Here is an 18,575-nt window from a genome sequence, read left to right on the forward strand (position 1 = left end):
TCTCTGCAAACCAAACCTAGAACAAACCATGCACAGATCTCTTTTCCATAAAGCTGGACAGAGCTGGACACAGGTAACAAGATGAGAGAGGAGCAAGGTCTCAGCACCAGGGACTCAAGGCGCACCAAGAGGTTTGAGCCTTCAGCACAGCTCAGCCTCGGCACCTGGGCTCATGCAGGCAGCTGGGAATGAGTGATTCTGTCATTTTTGCTGCATTGCCATTTTCTTCCATCCTTGTCATGCTCACAGCACTGCCTCTCTCCTCACGTCCTGCATGAAATAGTTTTTTTTTTTTTCTGCTGGGCTCATGCTGAAGGATGAAGGAATCTGGCACGCCTTCCTTCTCCAAGCAGAAGAACAAGCTGTGCTTACAGAGATGTCATTTTATATACAGAAACGTGCACACCTCCTCCCAAAGGTGAACTCAGCGCTCACACTTAGACTAGCATGAAGGTCAGTATTTTGAAAATGTACTTGATAGCAGGGTATGAAAATAAGTTTCTTAATGCTGTGGCCACTACCTTCTGTAGCCACCAACTGCAGCCATGAAAGGTGCTGTGGGATTCTTCTGAAGGAGTTTTGCAAGAGAAATAATCATCATGCAAAATCTCTGTATTACCTGACCTGTTACCTCTAACGTTGTTTAAATACAGTTACAGAATATTAGAGTTTTTTCTAGAAGTTTTCTTCATATTCTGGGCTTACAGGATTCTGTATCTGCAGAAGACAACTTTTTAATCTCAAAAAGCTGTACAACATATGCCAAGCCAGAAGTCCTGGAAGAGCCTCATGCAGTGCTGTCATACGTTGACATTAGCCCAAGTCCCAGGGATGTGCAGACGTGGGAAAAAGAAGCCCAGCAACAGAAATTGAACTTGTGAAGTCTCAAAATATTGATAGAGCTCTGAGCTGGTTCCTAAGGTATCTCAGTAACTTCATCCACACTACTTTGAAAGTTGGGGGATAAACTAAAAAATCATTCTTGCTTACAAGTCTCAGAGAGAAAGCAAGCTCCCACAAGACTGGGAATGTGCAAATCTCCAATTTCAGGTAGCAGGAGAGAGCGTATTGCTGAACACTTTTGGAAAGCTAAATTTTCCAGTCTAAAATAAATTAAAGACTAATCCTTTAGTCTCATCTTTAGGCTAAGAATTAAAGACCTAGTTTCACCTCAATATGCTTTCAGTGAGTAAACAGGGAAGCAAAATATATTCTGTCCTAAAGATTATCACGTGTATTTAGGCATTTAATGTCTCAACACTGCAAACATTTAAACAGGGAATCCACAAACTACAAGCAGCTCCTAATTTAACATACTCTATAGTCTCTGCAAGACTGGGACATTATTCAGGAAAATAATGGGGCCAGAAGTGTTAAATATGCATTAAAATATACAAGCAAGTTCATCTTTTTAGCTGTTTTTTAAGAGCAGCAGTGCTCCCGAAAACCATCAGACCCTTCTGTGATTAGATAAACAAATCACAGCAGGTCACTTGGAGGCATAAGAGATGTGCAATCACAATTAAACAAACCCAGTAAGAAATGGAGAGAGCCTGTTGACTAGGTAGCATCAAGCAATATAAAATACTTGAACACATAAGTTAATGCATCACCTTTTAAATCAAGGGAATACAGGGACAAGATGCAAGTGAAAATCCTGGGAAATCTCTCATGGAAAGCAATATCTGATCCATTTATCTTACAATCAAGGGTGGCAAAATCTTTTACTTCATTCTGAGACAAAAAGCGTTAGCTGAGGTTTGTAAGAGCTTCTTAGCTGGAAATCTGACCAGTCTTGAAGAGGCTGTTAAATGAAGATTACCGTAAACTGTGCTTCAAACTGTGTGAAATCATAGGAGGCAATCAAAGCACGGCTCGCAACAGAAAGTAATTCCACAGGGATGCTAACAGGGAGTGCAGGGAGAAGAAGCCAGATTTGTCCCATGGCCAGGAAGCAAAGCACTGATTCCCAAACAGCTGCTCCAACCCAAACACCCAGGCAGCAGGGCTCACCAAGGGCTTTTCTGTGGGTGTTTGGACCATCCAGCAGGGATTTTGGTGTTCTGAATAAGTAACCATGAGGGTGACATGCCCTCACATATATGAATACTGTAGATACAGTAATAACAATTTTTTTTTTGTTTTTTATGCAGGTGATTTTGAATGATTCCAAAATCATTAGCTTCTGATCCTGTCTCACTGTCGCTAAATGGATGTCACGCCCTGCACACAGCTGGACCCTGCTGAGTTTCTGCAGAGCAATGGTACCCCTCAGGGAGATCAAGTGGCATTTCTGTGCTGCAGAAGGTGGTGCAGGACAGCACTGTGCTGGGCGGTGGGGGCACAGAAATGAACATTGCTGACAGCAGCTGACATCACTCAGTACTTCCCATGCTAAAGCAAAACTGGATTAGCTGGGGAGTGAGGGGGCTAAGAGGGAAGAGAGAGAAAAAATCTGTTCCCACAATCTTCCAATGCCCTCCTGATATCATATCCAAAAGGTGACGTTATCATTTTCTCTATCACTGATACTACTTTTGTGAAATATTGGAATGATATTACCTGTCATTATGAATATAACGCACTCAGAACTAGTCCTAGTATTGGGAAAGAAATGTGCCTCTCAAGTTTATTCCTCTTACCACAGGATTCACAGGTATCTTTCCATTTACTCAAAAAAAAAAAAAAAATCAGAACAAACTTAGTATCTGTAATAGCAATCTCAAAAAAAATCTAACCAGGAGAATGAACACTGAAATTATAGAGCACAAAAATCTTTCAAGAGAAATTACAGTGCAGGAAAATAGCAGAATAATGTTATTGAACACAAGCTTTTATTTTAAACCGTAAATAACAATGTTTGTGTTGGGATTGTTTTTTAATTATAAGCCTAGTACAGTCGCATAATTTGTTATGTATTTAGCCTCCAGTATGAATTGTAGATAATTGCTAGATTGGACTAAATGAAAAACTCGGTAACACTCTGCACTACTGGGCAGTCCACTAGTCTTCAATCTCCAATAGCAAAATTCAAATGAAAAAGCTCTAATTATTCTATGATTAACACTGAAACATAACTTTTTGGCTCTTGGAGATAATCTTAATGCTGAAGTAGTTAATTAATTCAAGCTATATGCTAAATCAACTAGACCAAGCATTAAAATGGACAGTAAATGTAAGAACTGACATGAAACAACATGAAACACTCCACAAATGGACCCTCATGCTGTGTCACATAATGGAGTTGTAACTTGCCAGTTACAGCAAATACTCATGCATCTGCAATGAAATTTACGCCTTAACAGTTCTAATTTATTTTTATTATCTGGTAACAATAAATTCTGTCATTTAATGATAAGTTTTTCTATTTTTGAACTGGTAATAGAGAGCACTTTTTTTTTTTTTTTTTTTTTTTTCTTTCCCCCATATGCAGTAAGTGCTGTGAGTTTTCTTTCTGACATTTAACATGGTCTCTTTATCAGTTTGATGTCTTTTCTACTTGCTTTCGGCAATGCATGTTAGGCTCTTCACTGCAGGGCTTAGGATGATGTATAACATTTTACTTCAAGGAAACACAATATCTTTATATAAAGGCCAGGTTTTCAAATCGGTCTTTCATATTACACTATCTCAATTATATGCAGAATGTGAAGTTATTTCTATGTAAAAGATATGTTACCTATTCTTTCTGCCCTTGAGCCTCTTTGAGGGAACTCAGGTAAAATGTTTGCCACCTTAGGATTTTTCTAATACCCTCCTCCAAAATTTCTTATCAGATTTTGGAATAATTGCCTTGTGTCCATGCATAAAGATTGTTGCTACTTCATCTGAACTGAAATTTTGAAATTGAAATTTTTCCCACATATATATGATCACATATATCACAGGTTACCAATACAGATATAAATGGTTATTAATTTTTTCTGTTCCCATGCTGCTATCTTTTAATGCCGTACCTCATACAGAACTGTATGGAAAACAATAAACAAGGAACCTTCTTTAATAAAAATTCCTGACATCAAATGATAGCTTACCACTCTGAAATTTGATCTTGTATGAAAATTGCTTCTCACCCCAGTATTTGAAGTGGTTGAGCCTAAGGATATCAGCATCCTAACTAGTGTCTGAATGTCAACATATTGTAGAAAATAAATAAAATGTGAATCATCACTTAGTATGCATAGGCTATTTGACATACTTAGCATACTGATTTAAAAGTAATGGTGCCTCTCCAGTTTTTATTCTGCCCACCTCAGGCATAGATTTTCTGAGGGGAAAAAAAAGAAATTGAATATATTTCACGTGCACTAAATCAGGAGAACTGCAGTTGGAGCTACTTGTACGCCAAGAGAATGACGTTCTTTCCTACAAAAAGTTACACGATGCATTGCAAAGCATCATCTCTTTGCTAGCTTATATTTTTAGCATTAAGCAGAGACAAGCAGATTTGGCTATAGAAATTACATATTTCATGGGTCTTTTGGGGTCAGGGCTGGGGAATGATTATCAATTGGTGTACTTACACCAAAGACATCCTTCTGAATTCTCATGCAAATCATCTGGTTTTATTTTTACCCCCAGAGATAATCTTGCCCACTTGCTTCTCTCAGAACTGAGCTTCCAAGAGAAACGGCACTCTCCTGTACACCTCCTTTTGCTCCCCTTCCCAGCAAGCACTCACCTACATTTTCTTCTTCTTAAATCTAAGTATCTAAACCTATCAGACTATTCATATCCTAATTGCTCAAAATTAATCTTCTGCATCTCTTAAAAGATGCTGATAGCAGTCTGAATCTCTTTGGATTTCAAAGAAACTGGAGTAATTTCTATTGCATTTAATAACGTTTACATTCACTGACCTTCGCCTGCTCCTGGGGAAATTACCAGCAGGAGAATCAATCATTTCGCTGGTTTGGAAAAATGAAGGGCCTACCTGAGCTCCTGAGAATTACCTAGGAATTCCTAGCTGCATGTTCCCAGCACTCAGGAGCACCTTCCCACTCTGCTGCAGGCACCTGCTGCTGCTCCCACTGCTCGCTACCACCAGGAGAGGACCCCTAATGAGGGCAGGGGCAAAAGGAAAGAGCCTGACCTGAAGTGAAAGCTGCATGTACGAGCTGCCATTGTTGACAGTAAAAGCCCTCTTATCAGGCTCTACAAAACACTCCAATGTTTGTGCTCATCATGCAATCGATCTCTTATTTCCATCAAAATGATAGACAGAACAATCAAAATAAGAAGAATGTGCTGCATTGTACAGCGCTGTTTAATCATAAGGTTGGTTTCAGGCAACATGGAAAGCAAAGGAGAAAAGAAATGTTGAGATCTGGGGTTTTCTTCATAAAATACTTTGTGCTATGGCAGTTACATATGCACACCTTATCTTTACCCTTAAAATGAATTAGAAAGAATTAGAAAGACAAGTGTGCTGACACAGCATGTGAGGCACAAATCCTCAATTATCCTGCTTCACTTGCAAGAAGAATCTCCTCCAAGTATGAAAATGTTCACACTGCTTCCTTGGGATTAGTCAAAGCATTCAGGTGGCAGCTAATGAGTTTGATGAAAGAAATGATTTGGGTAAAAGTCTAATCCAGGTGCTCATGACACTTGAGAATTGAAAAGATCATGTTAGTTAGCCTCCAGGACTGAGGGGCTAGGGCTGCATCACTGTTCTAAGCTATAACTGCACACTTTAAAAGGAAATAATACAGACAGTGTAATAACTCCTGTTAAGAGCCAGACTAACTTACCTCTAGTTAGGCTTTTTGGAGGAGAAAAAAATAAATAAAGTACAAGCCTTCCTTTTACTGAAAAAATGGGTGCTTTAGCTGTTGACAGTGACAAAACCTTGAAGAATAATCCAGCAGAAAAAGAAAAGGGATGTGCTGATGTTGTGCCCATTCATATGCAAAGTACGTCTAGAACATCCTTTTCCTTTTGTGTATAGCACATTTAAAATTAAGAAATATGGAAAACAAATGCGTAGGTGGAGGAAATCCAACCCTGCACTCAGGTATGTGATAAAGAGTAAGAATAAAAATTATATATATATGCTCTCTTTGGTTTTCTCTGATATGGGGCAAGAAAGAGTTGAAAAGGACGGAAAACAGGACTACCCTGATACTCAGCCATGGATGGATTTGCCTTGTGAATTGGGAAGGAAATTAATAGTAGGAAAATTGTTTGAGTAATTATGGCACTGGTTGACCCACTTCCTCACAACAGGACAGGTTTTCAGAATCTCCCCTGACAGAGACTACCCAATCTCTCCTTGAACCTTGGTGTAAAAGTCCTGCCCCACACTGTTCATACTCCCAGGCAATTGCTTTCATCAAAAAGCGAGAACAGTAACAACTGCAAAGTACTTTAGCTAGTCCCATCTAGAGAGCAGATATGCTTACAATTTAGTACAAGAACAAGGGCTGCAGTCCCCTTCTGCTCCTCCTAGGGTGCATGGAGCGAGTCCTGGTGGCGTGGTGCATTTGGCCTGGGGGTGCTGGTTGACATGCGGCAAGCAAGGAGTGACCGTAACAACATGTCGCGGGCGGAAATCATTCAGAGAGCTGCCAAGGGGAAAGTGAAAAAGGAAAAAAAATTACCCAAATGGCACCAAGGTGGGAATGGAAAAGTAGCAGCATGCTTTTATTCCTACTTAATACTTCAGGATTATTAATGAAGGCTTCAGCCACATACAGCCTCCACCCTGCCTACCTTGTCAGCTTATTTAATGCAGCTTGGTGCAGGTTGCCCTGCCCGAGGCTATAGGTTAGGTGCTGCACCTTACTCAAGTTCTGATTATTTCTTTGGTTTTATTGCAAATGCCACTTTACAAGATGAAACATTGGTGGCAGTAATATATTTAATCAGGCTGCGACATAACTGTACAGTGAGGGAAAGGACAAAGGCGATGTTAGCTTACTGCGAGCCACCAATCGCACCATTTCCTTGGGTATGAAAGTCGTGGTCTGTCACTATTCTCAACTAAGGCTGCCTTTCCACTGTCAAATGCATGAACACCTCAGTCTACATACTAGAAACATATACAGCATCAGATTAGCAATAATGAACACCCCAAACTTCCTACTTCACACCCTAATACCATATCTCCCCAGCAAGAACATAACCGAAGCTTCCCAGTGCCTCTGCTGCTGCAGACACCTCCAACACTTCATTTCCCCAAGACTACCTGGCAGCTAACCAGACACAAGGTATCAGTACATCCTTCATCCTCCCCTCCACTTCTTTTATGTTTTTCTTCCCATCAAAATATGGTTTCCATATTTATGCCTAGAATTTTCCTTGACGTTTGTAACTGACTGAGGCTGAGGTGTGGCAGTGAGCACAGTGATGCACAAATAAAAGAGAAATCCTGCTGTGTGGATACAGGACCTAATTCTTCCCAAGCCATAGACTCCATATCTCTCCCTAAAAAGCTATTTTCATTAAAGAGTAATGCAGACCATGAACACTTTTGTTTGCTTGCCTTTTTTTTTTTTTTTTTTTTTTTAATGCATTAGCCATTTTCTTCACTTTTAAAATCCTATTTTGTATAGATAATATAATTTAAGTGCTGCTACAGTTCCGAGTCACATTCCCTTCACTATGCTTTTCTGCATTAGGAAGGAAGAGATAAATTTTTAATCTTTTATTTTTAATGAAGATTAAAGAACAAGTTCTGCTTGGCTTGCCTTGGCACACCATACATTTTAATGTATATTGATTTGTATAAATGTCTCATTTAGAACATATTTTTGTTAGTATTAATGGTTCTTGGACAGATAAGATGAGTCCTCCTGCAATAGTGCCAATCTCATTGGTCAAAGTTGAAGAACACATTACTTTGTTCTGAGATGAAAAAGGACGACAAAGAGACAGCTACTGAGACTGGAATATCAAAGGATCGATGTCCTCAGTAGGAACAGACAGCTATGGTCTGCAGGAGCCATTGCAAAACTCTTCCTTATATTGAGTAGAAGCGGGAACTTCATTCTTATTCTTATAAATCATTTTAGGGTTTGATCAGGAAAGAGATTTAAGAAACACTTTTGAAGGTGAACTGGAATCCATTAGAACTTCACTGCTAGCTAGATACCTGCATTTTTTTTTGTTTGTTTTGGTTATGTTGTACTATATGCATACATATATGCTTATGTATAGGAAGAAAACAGGAATTCTCATTTTCAAAGCCAGTTTTAAAAATACTTCTTAAACCACTCTCCTAATACAATAACAAAAATGCCACACATTTGATGAGCTTTTTTTGTTTGTTTGTAACCTACTGTGGGCCATTCAGACTTTAATGCTTGATAAAATCTCATATATAGAGTTCTAAACTATGTGGATATATAATCTGTCATGTCTTCCAAAAAATAATGCAGAAACTTGCTATAAGTAACACCATACACCTTCCCTACAGTTTAGTGACATGGTAAGAAAAGAAAAAAAATAAAAAGAAAAGAAAGAAAGAAAAAAAAAAAGAAAGAAATAACACCCAACAAACAAACAAAAAGAAAGAAAAAAAAAAACCTCTAACCCAGATATAACTTCCGCCCATCTGGCTACTCAGTAGATGCCATCTTAGACAAGTTCCTGCTTTCTTTTTCCTCTCTCGAGCCACCATCTTTTCACTTATGATATCAGATAAACACAACAATGGCTTAATAGTTACAAAATCCTGTCTGTCATGCATATAATACTCCAATAAATTGACAGTGTTGAAAAATGTGTTTACAGCTGCCATCAGAGCAGAAGGTTTTCCTTGCTGAGCATGAAGCATCTTGACTTTTCGTTTCTGACTGAAATCCTCAACATATGATGAGGTATCAGATGCTGAGGACTGGTGCAAATATCTTACAAACTATGTGAACACTACATAAATCCTGTTCCTTTCTCCAGTAGATGAAAAACAGGAGCTCTTCAGCTTCATCTGAACTCCTCTAAAGACATTGATACTTGCAAATGAAACCCATCAAACTCTACTTTCGAAAGCTGTCCTTCACACAGCCATCCTCTTCTACGATAAAAATTCTTATTTGAAAACATTAAAGTTGTAGCAAATACATCCTGAACCACTTAGTCCTATCCGTGCCTGTTACCACAGTGAAATTGTTTCAGGAACAAATTGGCTATTTGCAATATGATCCATGTCTTCTGTTTCATTTTCCACCCATACAATACAATTAGAAATCAATTTTTTTTTTTTTTTTTTGAACCTCACTCCTTTTAAAATGGATTTGCTATACTTAGTGACTCTTGAAAGGCACTATTCTTTCCTTTACAACAATAGATGCAGAGCAGGATCATGGGGTGTGGAACTACAAATGGAGGACAAGCTTTTAATACAATGTTCTGGAAAGAGGGAAAAGCAGGGATACTGAGGTATAGCAACACCACACTTTTCAAAGCAAAAGTCAGTATTAGAACCTCAGAACACCCCTGAGTTGGAAGGGACACACAAGGATCAAGGATCAAGTCCAACTCCTGGCTCCACACAGGACCACCCAAAAATTGGACCACATGCCTGAGAGCGTTGGTCAAGCACTCCTTGAGTGTTGCCAGGCTCTGACCATGTTCCTGGGAGCTGCAGGCCACCATGAGGCCTCCCCTTGGCCTGATCTGCTCTGGGCAGAACAAATCAAGGGACTCTCCTCATATGTCTTCCCCTCTAGACCCTTCACATTTTTTATTGTTCTCCTTTGGACACTCTCTAATGGTTTTATGTCCTGTTTATACTACCATGGCACCCCAGTGCTTGAGGTGATGCCGCACCAGCGCAGAGCAAGAAGGGGCAGTCCCTTCAGACAGTCAGGACAGGAATGATTCCCTTGACTGGCTAGCCATGCTGTGCCTGGGAGACCCCAGCTGGCCCTCCTGGCTGCCAGGGCAACAAAGATACACATATTGATGTAATCATAAATAGTTGAAAGAAATACCTTGACTTGTTTCATGAACTTGTCTCTTAACTCGATGTTTCTCTGGGTGTACAAGGACAATCCCCAATCCTTCCACCCTCCCTGCTGCACTGTACAGATCCAGCTATGCACCTGCACATGATGCCTCTTGGCATCAACATCCATAGTGAGTTGAAAACCTGAAGTCAATACCAACATTACATTTGGTAGGGTAATTTCCCCATGTTGGGAACAATAACTTTTATAGGGTAGCAATACCATGCACAGAAAAATAATTTACTTTTAGAAAAAGACATTTTTCAAAAACAGTTAAGTGCTTTGCAAAACGTAGCAGATTTTGTTTTACATCCTCACTGAAAGCTTCAAATTAAATCCTACACAATGATTTCAGTGGCATTGGGTATTTACTTTTGGGGAAGGACTTAGTATGAGTCTTTGTGAACACAGAGGAAACCTCTGCCCCAGAAGAAAAGCAGACACAGCCCTTATATCCTTCTTTTTGTGCCCAGCCCAATTCTCTGAAAGGGCTGTCTGTGTTCAGGAAACCTCGGGCCAGTGCTTTGCCATAGATAATACCTCTCACCATCAACATTTTGACATTTCTCTTTTTCACACTACATGGATACCCTCATTATTCTATGTTTTTATTCATGGCAAAATTCAACAGACAGGACAGGAATGATTCCAGTTTGTAGACACACTGGTCGTTCTGCCCAGAGAAGCATTGTCACTCAGTGAGCAGATGTCAGAGTAGGCACCATGTGGCCACCAGGCTGAGCTTCCAAGATACAAAAAGTAAAATTCACAATTATGGTGTTTTTTTTACACTTCGTTTTACATAGTATGATATAGTAAACCCATAGATTTTTCTACCAGATATGTGCCACTTTACCCTGGTGTTGGGTCATTGGTTTCCTCCAGCTCCACTGCTTCTGAATTTATCAGCTCCACACCAGCACAGCCATACTGCTGCAGGTTGTGAAGCCAGTTTATTTAGCTCTAGCTAAAGCAACAGCCTCCACAGTATTGTGCCATGAGACAAATAATTAAATGCCTGTCCTGCTCCAGTGCACTTCTCCAATGGGTTTCTGCCACCGACTTCTGCAGAAGCAGAACCCGCTGAAGGACTGAAAAATGTGTATTAAATTGACCACAGACTTCAGGCCTGCATTTTTAACCTATGATTCTAAAAGGCTTACTCCTGGTATCTTTTGAAATACTGTAAATCAAAAATCAGAAATTAAAATAATGTGAAGGAAAAAAATCTGGAGATGCAAAGACCAGCATGAAAAGAAGATAATGAGTGAGATTTTTCTGATGGATTATGGAAAAGGTACATCAATATTTTAATGTATTTAATACAAGGGAAAAAGGTTTAGAAAACTTTACCCTCTATCAACAGGCACTTATGATATACTGGCTTGTCTCTCAAGACTGATAATGCATAACTATAATGCATAGCTCATTAATTTGATTGCCACCTGGATAGTCTAAAGATGAAAGAGAAGCAAGGTTTTAGGAAAACTGTTCACTTAGTTACATTGTATGCTGTAACAAAGGACATGATCTCCTCCTTGAAATCTAGACATTTAATTTTGGGGTGAAATAAAGGAATTTCTTATTTTTAATCTCTTGTGATAAGAAACACAAGTTCACTGCTATAAACGACATACATAGAGGTCAGCTAGGGTTTGGGGAATAGTGGTTCAGTCGAGCAAAGCATTGGAACATATGCCTAATTCTAAGTATAATTGACTAAAGTGGTTAAAATTGAGCACCTGCTTAAGTGCTTTCGTGGCTTGATGCCTAATGAAATATTAATCACAAATGGCAGAGAGCCATTATACCAAGAAGGCCTTATTTATATTGAATTAAATTATATAATAATTAAGGTATATATAATCAGCCTTCATAGTAAGTCTGTCAGTGTTCTCAACTGAATCAGCACATTTTAAGAGTGCTAAACCTACAATTAAATATTCCTGTTTGTAATTAACCTTGCTAGCGGTTTTATTTTGAAAATAAACTTGCAAAGCACATGAATTGGTCACTGTGACTGCCACACAACAGCAGCAGCAGACTAGTGAGACTAATCCACCCCCTTCTCTCACAGTGCTACAGTGAATAATGGGCTGTAGGATAAGCAATATATTAATAAATGATAAATAGGTATAACTTAAAAAACTCGCAATGATAAAAATAGTAATTATGCTGTTCATGGGACTGATAGCAAACATACACATTATACCAGTTCCTTACCCTATTTCATCCTTCTAGTTCTTGATGAAATTCAGGAATTACAACAACAGTTTTCAAGTCTAATTTATACTGGTTCTCTAACCGCACTGAAATGATTTGTTAAATTGACAAGTGCCACGTTAGACTTCTTTTAATTCTGTTTGATCTTCCTATTACTCTGCTGAAGAGACAGAAGACAGAAGAATTTGTTTTTTAAATTTTGAGACTTCTCAAAATATAATTCATCCAAAAGGATGTGGATTCAGTTTTCTGAAAATTGTAAAGTTCTAGCTTTTCTTTATACCTCTTTTTCAAGGAAAAAGAGAAGAGTGGTATTTGGTCAAGACTTTGCCTGTACATATTTTTAAATGGTATATAAAACAACGTCAACGCATTAACTGCTTTCTTAAATACAAGTGAATTATCACAATGATGAGCAGTAGCAAAACAAAAATAACATTTTTATGAAAATATCAGTTTCACAAAATGAGGATATAGTTATTACTATTATTATTATTATTTTTTAAAATACTGAAATATATAACAATGAAAATTTTGAAGGAAATTATTTTGCTTGCATTTCCTGGAAACAATTTAAATACAGAAAATATCATAAAACCAAACAGATCAGAACAGCAAGTGGACTTGCATTTTTGTTTTAGTATTTTTTAAATTGGTATTATGGCAATTACTGCTCCAACAGATTCAGAATAAAATTGGGCCAATTACACAGGATTCTTGGTTTATCAGATCACAATTAAAGGAGTCTGATATTTTCCATGAGATTTTAATAAGTCCAAAATATTTTTAATTAGGTCTGAGCATCTTGCAAATAAAATATTGCACTACAATGAGATGAAAACAAATTAATGTTTGTCAAATGCCGTTTGGCATTTCCAACCAAATGGGGACAGTTTTGCTCCGTATGCTTTTAGATGCATGTAAGCACTGTCTGCCAAAGTAAAGACTGATGAGAACTTGTGCGTGTGTTGTATTTTGAATAATCTACTCATTCATCTCATTCTGACAGAGCATTTAAATTTAAAAAGATGAGAATTTGGTCAATACAAACTTATTATAATAAGCTTTCACTTCACTGTAATAGCAACAAAAAAAGTCTTGCATAAGGATAATTGTTGATGTTACCATTTTCAAATGTTGATCTTCTCAGAAAACAAAACAATTCAGGACTGGTACCTGCTTGTAATCACATTCCAAGAGTAAACAACAACTTAGGGCAGAAGTGGCTGCATTTACATAATGTGATACAGGTGCCCTGGGCGCTCTGTACAATAAATCCACCCTGCACAGACAACGATGTGAATCTGATGACCCAGCTGTCAAGCAATGACCATACTCAACCGTGACACTGGGGGTGGACTGGGTATGGTGGGACCAGGCACAGAATACCAATGTGCAAGGCACTGCCCAAATACTGAATGGAAAATCTCCAGTTGGACTCTATGGTGATTCATGACAGATGAGGCAAATCCAAGAAACACCTGTTAGCTTTGAGAAGAAGAAAAAAATTGGCACCATAATGCTTCACCAAATGAGTCATCAGAATGGAGAGGAAGAAACGGCATTAAAGGGAAAGAATGAATTTCACTTTCAGATCTGCAAGCTACATAAGAACATTTAATATTTCTTGCATCTTATCTAGTGGGACAGTGACTCATTTGGATCAGGATTCTTTCATAATTTGACTTCAAGTAAATTACAAAAGCAGCTCTCAAACAAAGAACACATAAAAGATAAGTTTAAAGAAGACAATGCTTTAAAGGCACACTCAGCTGTGCATGCTCCCTCAGACAATGTCAGTCTCTGTATAAATATAGCTTATAATGAGGTGTTACTGGTGCATTTTCATCAGCTGGAATTGAGAACGCCTCTGAGTTTAAAGGAGCCTCTTCCAGACATAGAAGTGGCTCCTCAACATGGACTACAAAGCCAGCAGAGCTTGCCCAGTAAAGCTCAGCAGACCCTGCTGAGGCAGGATGGTGACTGTTCCCACATTGGAGAAAGAGCAAGCAGCTGAGGAAGCAAGCAAGGACGCGAGGGTGAGGTGGAAAAGGTCCTCACAGTGGCTGTTGGACTGCTACGGGCTGCGAGTACGCCTGGAAGGAGTTTTTATTTAGTACATTTTCTTTATCCTGCCTATAATTATCACATTTCAAGCTCAGGGAAGGCTTGTAAGTTGAAGTACCTAGTGAATCTTATTTCTACCTACCCAAGCAATTTGAACCATAAATACTAATGCTGGTTAAACCCAAACAATCTTCAAAATCTGCAACAATTCAAAGCTGTGAGTCAGTCTTAGTTTCTGACGCAGAAATAATTTGTTACTCAAAGTTAAAATATTTGCTTTACAAATGGTGATAGCATCCAGACTTTGTGTTACTAGAAGAGTAACACAAATTACAGTTTAGACATGCAGCTGTGGGGAGGAAAAGCAGCTACTGAACTACCTTACATCATATCCATCATGTTTTAGAGCTTTCAAGTATCATCCGGAATGAAGCAGGTCATAAATACATGGTCTGGGAAACATTTAAGATTGCTGCAAAATCAATTGAGCATGAATGAGAAGCCTTTTGCAGCATCCCACAGTGCTGAGGTAGAATTCCTGCTTTGATTCAAAACAGTGATGATGAACCAGAAAACCTACTCGCACAAGCAGGTTCATGAAGACCATCAATGTAGGGGTCAAAACACCCTGTGCTCCTTTTGGCAGAGATCCTGAAAAGGTTAATGAACAAAACAGAAGTGGAAATCCACCTCTGACCTACCATATGTCTGCTACATTTCTGATCTTCTTCTGCAACATCTGTGTTTAGAGAGAACAAGTCCCCACGTGCACTGGTACATCACTTTGGAGAACCTAGTTTAGATAATGATATTAGCAGCAAAGGGGGAAACAGGCTTAATAATTATGTCATGTAGGTCATCAAATTGCCTTGGTCTTCTGAATATTGGCACAGATCCCTGACAAGAAAAGCTAACATGGATTATTTTAGGAACCCAATGAACTGTGGACAACTTATGTCTGTAGAAATTATGTTATTACAGGATTTAAAATGTTAGTGCCTCAGAAAAATTCGATACACTAAAACACTGGATGGGCAGAACAGCATGCACAGTAAGTCAATACCAGTAATACTGTCACCATACAGTTCCCATTGAACCACATCTCATCTGATGGTGAAAATTAATCTGGTTCTCAAAGATGAATTATATTTATTTATTACACGTTGCTGCAGGAATGCTGTGATAACAACTGTATATGATAACAACAGTCAGTTTGCTCTAAATTCATTTTCACCCAATCTTAAAACCTCTATTCTTTGGCTCAGTTGGGGTAAAATGAGTACAAAAATGCATGTAATTTTCACATCACCTCATCACAGTGTAATCTCCTTCAGGAGAAGATGAAACAACCATATTTACCCAAATGAAATGAAAAATTATTGAAGGGTTACTCCCTACCTCAGACATTTTCCTCCTCCCCGTGTTAGTTTGTGGTTTGCCGGTGCAGTTTGCCTTAGGTTTTATACACCTCATCTCACTGTCACTGTCTTCAGCAGGAGCTGCAGTCCCGCATTCCCTTTATACTCCTCACTCCATCCAATGCAACTACAGACGTTTCCATTATCCATATAAATGTCTAATCCTTTTCTGAACCCCACTAAGCTCTTGGCTTCACTGAACTCTTGTGGGAATTAATTCCACAGGTTAATTATGCATTTGTGTAAATACTTATTTTCTTTAATGGTTTTAATTTTGCTGCCTTTCAGTTTCATTATAAGTCCCCTGGTTCTTGTATTATAAGAAAGGATAAGTGAAAGCACCAGATTTACTTTCTGTATAGGCAATTCATTATTTGTATATCTCCATCATGTGCCCTCTTTATGTCCCCTCTCCACACTAAACCGTCCCAGAGTTTTAATTCTTTCCTCACACAGAAGCCATTCAAGCCATTTGCCATAATTAAAACAATTAATTTCAAGAAAAATCCAGACTGTTATACAGAGAATTAGGAGAGGAATGAGGAATAAAGTTGAAAGAATGACTAAGCTTTCTCCATCTACTGGGATTTTTGCAATCCTTATACAGCACACATTTTCATACAGAAGCCCTATGCTCTTAGGCTATCTAGCTAATAATATTTAATTGTTTTAATTTCACTATACCAGATTATTAATGTTTTTAATTTATTAGGCAGCAATGCTGGGTTTAAATTCACAATTACAAGAATTTCAGTTCATGATTGAAATTCAACGAGCACTAACTTTCTTCCTAAATTTATAAGCCTGCTTTCCTTCTGAGCAGAAAGTTGAGAAGAAGAAAGTAAAGTAAAAATAACAAAAAATTCCTTCTCCCCATAAAGCTTTGGGATACATACAGCACCAAAAAAGAACAAACAAACAAAAAAACATAGTTACTTATATTGATACTGAGAAACAGACTTTTTCTAATTGAATTTTAGCCTATTCATATTTTAAAAGCATCAACATCTAATTAAGATTTCAGTAGAGGTGACCTTTCGAAAAATTAGATATGGGTGTATATATATATATTTGGCAGATGATAAGATAGTAGGGATGGCATAGCTCCTTCTTTCTAGAGAGAGTTAACAAGAAGGAAAATTCTTATGCCTTGTGCTTTGGTGGGATGAGTCCCTTACTAGATTGCAAACCACTGAGGTAGGAAATACATTACATGTCAGTAAGCCCATTCTCTTCTTCTATCAAGGAAACTTTGGGAGTAAACTGAGTTTCTGCAAATGTATTTTACACCTGAATTTCCTCAATGCATTTGTTGCTATGTGTACATTATAACTCTGGATTCATCACAACCAGTTCAGTAAAGGCAAAGCTATTACACAGTCTGCTCTAGAAGTAGATGGGTCACCATGACTGATTATTTATGTTGCCCACTACAACAAGAAGTGGGAGTTACTGCAGCATTACCCACAAACTGAGGGTGATATCAGTCAGCAGGTCTAATAAATGTTGTTTTTAACAACACGGTACATGGTGTTTTAGGCATACTGGTATGGAAATGTATTGTATTTCAGTGGAATATAGCTTCCAGATGTACGCACGTGTTTGGACAGTTATCACCCTGTGAGAGGCTTGTAAAATATTCATTAACGTTTTGCCTCCTGTCGGCAAGGTGATTCACACCCCTCCAAACACACGCACACAACCAAACACAAGCTGAACATAGGCAGCCACCCACCTTGTTGAACACGTAAATGCACTCAAAACCAGACTGCATTGGTTATAAAGTACAAAGTCTTGTTTGCTGTAAGTGCTAAATGTAGATGCTTAGACCAAACTGGCATTCAGTATGTCACAGTCAGCCATAAACTGGAATGCTTGGCGTAGCTATCATGATAGCATCTACTGTCAAAGTCCATCATGTAAAATATGGCCCTTCTTGACAACCGACTCGTACAATTTTTCTTTTGATCTCAGAGGAAGCAAGGCGGGAGCACACACCATGGCTGCCCAGTTCTATGAGCAAGGAGCACTCCTGGCAGGTCAGTTATCAATCCTTTTCCTGCTATGAGGATGTCTTCCTCACTCTTTCTGTGTTCTTAAGAACAGACGTATTTCTGAAGATATGTTCATGTAACTATTTGTTTGTAAACTGTACGGAACAGTGTTTGGCAAGATTAGTGAAAATAAACAGCAGATTACTGGGGGGGGAGGGGGCGTAACAGAGGGGTGAGAGACTTTACATCCTCACACACAGATGGAGACAGACAACGCAAAGCAGAACATATGTAATTTACATCTCACTCAATTCAATAGGTAAAAAGCCCCAAAATAAAACAACAGAAAACCCTGTGCTGATCTTCCTTGATAAATACAAGCAGCAAAGTCTAAAGTCGTGATACAAAGAGTTCTACTCTGGTTAATTAGTCTGGCAGCCAGGGGAAATCCCCAGAAGAACCCTTTGATACCTTCCTTTTATTACACTGAAAGGAAAGCAGGATGTTATTCTGTAAGGGACATCTAAAGGATAAGTAATACATGTTTATCAGGCTCGGAGCCACCTACTACTGTGATACTGATGACTACCCTTATGATTCGTTTTATTGAACTAAACTCTTAACTAAAGTTCTGCAGAGGGGTCAGACATATCCTTCAAGTTCATGACAAGTCCTGAAGCTACTGAACAAAGATATTTTTCAGCTGAACAATATATTTATTTCTCTCACTGTGTGTATATATATATATATTATTTTTTTTCCGCCAAAGTCTTTGCCTTACCCCTTGTTTAGATCAACTATCCTTTACCATACCCTGAAAATAAATAAGGATCTTTCATGAACACATGTTCTGTTGCACAAGGGCAACAGAACTACACACTGACTTGACAAGCATCATCTTGAATTGTTTAACATTTAAAAAA

General features: G+C 38.5%; 1 protein-coding gene across 1 annotated transcript in view; it reads right to left on the reverse strand.

Moving 5' to 3' along the window:
- LOC311441323 (uncharacterized protein) overlaps positions 1–18,575 on the reverse strand; it is a gene marked incomplete at its 3' end in the record, with an annotated part of 86,848 nt that overhangs the window by 18,658 nt on the left and 49,615 nt on the right. Inside the window, exon 4 of the mRNA XM_084529278.1 lies at positions 6,405–6,566. Within this exon, the coding sequence (XP_084385404.1) occupies positions 6,405–6,566 (162 nt within the window). The remainder of the gene's footprint in view (positions 1–6,404; positions 6,567–18,575) is intronic.

The sequence above is a fragment of the Aythya ferina genome, assembly GCF_964211825.1.
Source record: "Aythya ferina genome assembly, chromosome: 9".
NCBI classification, from domain to species: domain Eukaryota; kingdom Metazoa; phylum Chordata; class Aves; order Anseriformes; family Anatidae; genus Aythya; species Aythya ferina.